At 39.0% G+C, this 4944-nt stretch overlaps 1 protein-coding gene across 1 annotated transcript; it reads left to right on the top strand.

Annotated features, from left to right (window-relative positions):
* The first annotated feature begins 633 nt into the window (after positions 1–633).
* Positions 634–1879, top strand: LOC127656342 (uncharacterized). The gene is made up of 3 exons (XM_052144624.1): positions 634–1266; positions 1457–1532; positions 1571–1879. Exons 1-3 carry the CDS (start codon positions 926–928, stop codon positions 1826–1828), a joined length of 675 nt encoding a protein of 224 aa, XP_052000584.1. The 5' UTR covers positions 634–925; the 3' UTR covers positions 1829–1879.
* Positions 1880–4944: the final 3065 nt, after the last annotated feature.

The raw sequence follows: 4944 nt of genomic DNA, 5'->3' as shown, positions 1-4944 counted from the left end.
CTGACCATGCCCCATTAATTCTTGAGATGGCCTTCCCTGGTTGTCATAAACTTTCATGTGTTTGGAGACTTGACATGTTACTTTATATTTATCAGATAATAATTTTGTAGAATTATTCTCTGAAAGGATTTCCGGTTTCTACATCAAAAAGCCTAAAGCGCATTTGCAGGTGGAAATAATTTCTCATTCATCTTATATTAATAAGTTGCATTATGAAAAGTTCTGTGAGCAGATTGGTAAATTGGACCAGAACTATTTAAATTGTCAGACTTCATCGTTATACAATGAAAGACTTTTCTTGGAGGCAGAATATAATCTTCTCTCCACCAACCATGCAGAGCAGCTCTTGCTTAAATCAAGACACTGTTTTTATGAGATTGGGAACAAGCCAGTTAAAGCACTTGCTCTGCAACTCAGACTTCATAATGCAAAGAAATGTATCACTCAATTCAAAACTTCAGCAGGAATTATAACATAAGACCCTCGGACTATTAACAATCAATTTAAACGTTTTTATTCTTTGTATCAGCCAGACTCCCTCAAAGAACCTGTTTTTATCGATAGTTTTTAATTTTTTTAGACCCCTCAAATCAATAAAGTATCAAAAGCCAAAATGGATGAACCTAATTGTTTAACCAAAATTATGCAAGCTCTATCCCAGATGCAGAGTGGAAAATTCCCAAGTCCAGATGGAATCCCTGTAGAAGTCTTTAAAGAGTTTTCTTCTCAGGTCTCCCTACTACTTGTTTTAGGTTTTGAAGAATAATTTAATAATGGTACTCTTTCACCTACGCTGCATCAGGCCTTGATCTTGTCACAGTTCCCCCTGACACTCACAGTGCACACACCCCATGATCTCTCGCTCCCGAATTCTAATCACCTGCACCTGAAGCTTGTTCCCACATTCATCAACCTCACAGTATTTATGCTCCACTCCCCCGTCACTCCTTGTCTGGTCTCAACTACGATCACAGACTCACTTACCTGCTTCTTCCTGGAGACTCTCCGTTATATCCCTAACTCGCCTCTACAACAAAGTCCTGTTCCTAGCTCTACTCCTCCTTCTTCCAGTTCCGGTTTCCTCGCTATTCAGCGAACTGCAGTCATCACCCAGGTTTCCTCGCTATTCAGCGAACTGCAGTCATCACCCAGGTTTCCTCGCTATTCAGCGAACTGCAGTCATCACCCAGGTTTCCTCGCTATTCAGCGAACTGCAGTCATCACCCAGGTTTCCTCGCTATTCAGCGAACTGCAGTCATCACCCAGGTTTCCTCGCTATTCAGCGAACTGCAGTCATCACCCAGGTTTCCTCGCTATTCAGTGAACTGCAGTCATCACCCAGGTTTACTTGCTATTCAGCGGACTGCATCCATCACCCAGGTTTCCTCGCTATTCAGCGAACTGCAGACATCACCCAGGTTTCCTCGCTATTCAGCGAACTGCAGTCATCACCCAGGTTTCCTCGCTATTCAGTGAACTGCAGTCATCACCCAGGTTTACTTGCTATTCAGCGGACTGCATCCATCACCCAGGTTTCCTCGCTATTCAGCGGACTGCATCCATCACCCAGGTTTCCTCGCTATTCAGCGAACTGCAGTCATCAGCCAGGTTTCCTCGCTATTCAGCGAACTGCAGTCATCACCCAGGTTTCCTCGCTATTCAGCGGACTGCATCCATCACCCAGGTTTCCTCGCTATTCAGCGAACTGCAGTCATCAGCCAGGTTTCCTCGCTATTCAGCGAACTGCAGTCATCACCCAGGTTTACTCGCTATCCAGCGAACCGCAGTCATCACCCAGGTTTACCCATTCCCCTATATCCCTCAATAAACTACACCTCCGGGTTTAACACTACCATCGAGTCTGAGTATCTGTTACAGATCTTTCTTGTTTTAAAAAGTGATAAAGATCCTACAGACTGTGGTTCCTATCATCCAATTTCCCTCCTCAATGTAGATGTGAAGATTCTGGCTTAAAGGTTAGAAACTGTTATACAAAATATTATTCATTCAGACCAAATAGAAAAAAATTGATCTTGGGATTGAAATATCGATATCGAGATTGGTCAAATAAAAATTGTGAAATTTTTACCCAGCAATAATGAAAAGTCAAGGCAATTTAATTTGTATAGCGCATTACATATCTTTTCAAAGCAACTTTATAGAAAATCATGCCTAATGTCTTAAAAGGCTAGTGTGAAAGCAAAAGGTCACTGTGGCAAGGACAAAAACTGATGCTTAAGCACTGGACAGAAAAAAACCTCAGTAGGAACCATCACCCTTTGGCACTAATATAGATATCTCTAACATAATATAGGTAAAAACCTTAGGATGTTTTAATAAGGATGTGAGACATTGTTGTTTGTATAACTGCAGCATGAACTCCATACTTATCCTGTTCTCAGTGAGCCTTATGACCAGGTGGATTTTGCAATGGAATATTTTATAATATTCCCAGGACAATGTGTGGGGGTGTTTGATGGATAAGTGCAGGTGGGGTGTTGGACTGAAAATAAAATAAATAAATTGATATAAACACGCAATGATTCTGTGTAAAGGAGATCATCCAAACTCCTGAACAAATGATTAAGGGGCAGAGAAATCTGAAAGAGCTCTAAAATGTTATGCCACCACAGCAAGTATAGGATTTATGGCCAATGAGCTGAAAGGTGTTGACAGTTTAGAAGAACAGCGGGACTCAGGAACTTACTGAACCATACAGGAATACTGAATATATCAACATCTGTTTCTGTCACTGATTTCAAGACCCACTCTCTTCGGCCAAAATTTGGCCTGTTATCCTGGCAAAAGGCCTTATTTCATCTAACCCCCACTTTTTCTTCCAAACAAATTAGGCTAACTGCTTTTTCACTGCACATTTAAGATTACACAAGAATAGTGTATTTTGTTACATGGTAAAGTATATGAATAGACGATAGTTCAAATTCTCTCAGCAAAATCATGGGACTGTAATTTCTGCAAGTCTATACATTTTATGAGTCTTAAAGGTATATTTGTCTTTTCTTTCCTCCTGAGAAGGTAGTCCACAATCTTGTCCAGTTCCTGTGGGCCAGGATATGCACAGAGACTGACATGAACACAAATAAAACTGCAGTTTTTCTTTCTGTCAAAAAATACAAGCCTGAAAAAAGTGCATGCATTTTCAGCTTTTTCAAACAACAATATACCTCCTTGATCCAGAGATCCTCATTGACTCCAAAAGTTTTCTTCATGTAGAGGCCATAAATGTATCCTGAAATTCCCTTCAAACTCCACTCACCGGGCCTGTAAATAACAAAAACACAAGATTTGTACCATTGAGATAATAAAGAAATCTAAGTCTACTGGTCTATGTTCAGATCTAGCTCTGGCAAATTTTATTACAAATTTAAAAATGAAAAAATCCAAAATAACATTTTACTTTTATCTGAAAGTCCTTGATTTAACCATGCTGTACATTTGAAACAGCAACTATGGCTAAAGAGTCCTTCTACAAAGACATGACATATCCCCAAATTGCTATGACATCATCCTGCTGCCTAAATGTAACATACACACTGAACATTTAGTTAAAGTCTGAGCTAATGGTCTGGTCTAGAATAGACAGGAGTCTGTTTGAATTAATTTTACTGGCAGTGCTGGAGACCGCCCTCTCTAAACCCACTGTCTTCTATTACAGGGTTGAACGGCATTAAACATCACCATTAATTGCAGGCAGACGACTGTTCTCCATTTCAAAGCTGGTTTGCTTATCCAGTTGGGGCCCATACAAGCACAAATAAATAAATAAAGTTGGCTTTAGAAGCCACCACATCTGATTTGGATTTTAGACACTTAGCACACAAGGGGGTCTATTGTAAGACATAATCAAAGCTTTGGATGAAGCACTACAAATTTGGTACTCACACTCTCTCGATGACACACAAGCACACATGCAGAGTATTTCAGTTTTAAAGGCAGCAAGAAGAGAGGAATTGCACTTACAACTCACAACTCTAAAAGACAGAGAAACAGAATAAGAAAGACTATTGAGCTTGACTGACAATGAATGAACACAAGTGACTATTGCCAGAGCTAAAGCCACAATCATAACCACATGTTTTTTAATGCAATATCACAATGTGTTCTGTGTCTTAGAGAAAAGAAAAAATATATTGAAAAGAGGTGCAATTTTACGATCATATGATTATATTACATTTATATAGCTCAACACCAAAAAAAAAAAAAAAAATCTTGAGCTGTCAAAGTGGAGCAGCAGTTTATCACTATGTGATGGAGGTACATTATTAATAAATCAAACCCAGATGGGTGGTTTAACCAAAGCTAAGTCATTTTATAGAAATGCAAACACCAGCAGAAGACTTTGCACAGGCCGTCAGCATCTCTACACATAATTACATCCATAAAATGTGGGAAAAGTTGCTATATTATTTCTTTAATGCAGTTTTGATTTCAGTGCTTGCATTTCTAGTGTTTTACTTAGTGGTTGGTTGACCGATATATCGTAAAGGCCGATATTTGGTATCAATGTTCCTGTTTGGCCGATTAGTTTACCCAAAAATGAAAACTCTCCTCATTTACTCACCTTCACGCCATTCAAGATGTGTATGATTTTTTCTTCAGCAGAACACAAATTAAGATTTTTAAAAGAATATTTCAGCTCTGTAGGTCCATACAATGCAAGTGATTGTGACCAGAACTTTGAAGGTCCAAAAAGTGTATAAAGGCAGCATAAAAGTAATCCATAAAACTCCAGTGGTTAAATCCATGTCTTCAGAAGCGATATTGTAGGTGTGGGTGAGAAATAGATAAATATTTATGTCCTCTTTTACTATAAATCTCCACTTTCACATTCTTCTTTTGTTTTTGGTGATTTGTACTCTTCGTGCATATCGCCACCTAATGGGCAGGGAAGAAAATGTATAATACAAAAGGACTTAAATACTG

The sequence above is a fragment of the Xyrauchen texanus genome, chromosome 15 (genome assembly GCF_025860055.1).
Source record: "Xyrauchen texanus isolate HMW12.3.18 chromosome 15, RBS_HiC_50CHRs, whole genome shotgun sequence".
Classification (NCBI taxonomy): domain Eukaryota; kingdom Metazoa; phylum Chordata; class Actinopteri; order Cypriniformes; family Catostomidae; genus Xyrauchen; species Xyrauchen texanus.
The sequence above is the reverse complement of the archived record's forward strand: the minus strand, read 5'-3'. Positions and strand labels throughout refer to the sequence as shown.

Bases quoted from the DNA above. Each gene is read 5' to 3' on its own strand.
- LOC127656342 (XM_052144624.1), top strand. From the start codon at position 926: ATGCTCCACTCCCCCGTCACTCCTTGTCTGGTCTCAACTACGATCACA. The intron at 1,267-1,456 runs GTTTCCTCGCTA...GTCATCACCCAG, and splicing joins GAACTGCAGTCATCACCCAG to GTTTCCTCGCTATTCAGTGA. The intron at 1,533-1,570 runs GTTTCCTCGCTA...TCCATCACCCAG, and splicing joins GGACTGCATCCATCACCCAG to GTTTCCTCGCTATTCAGCGA.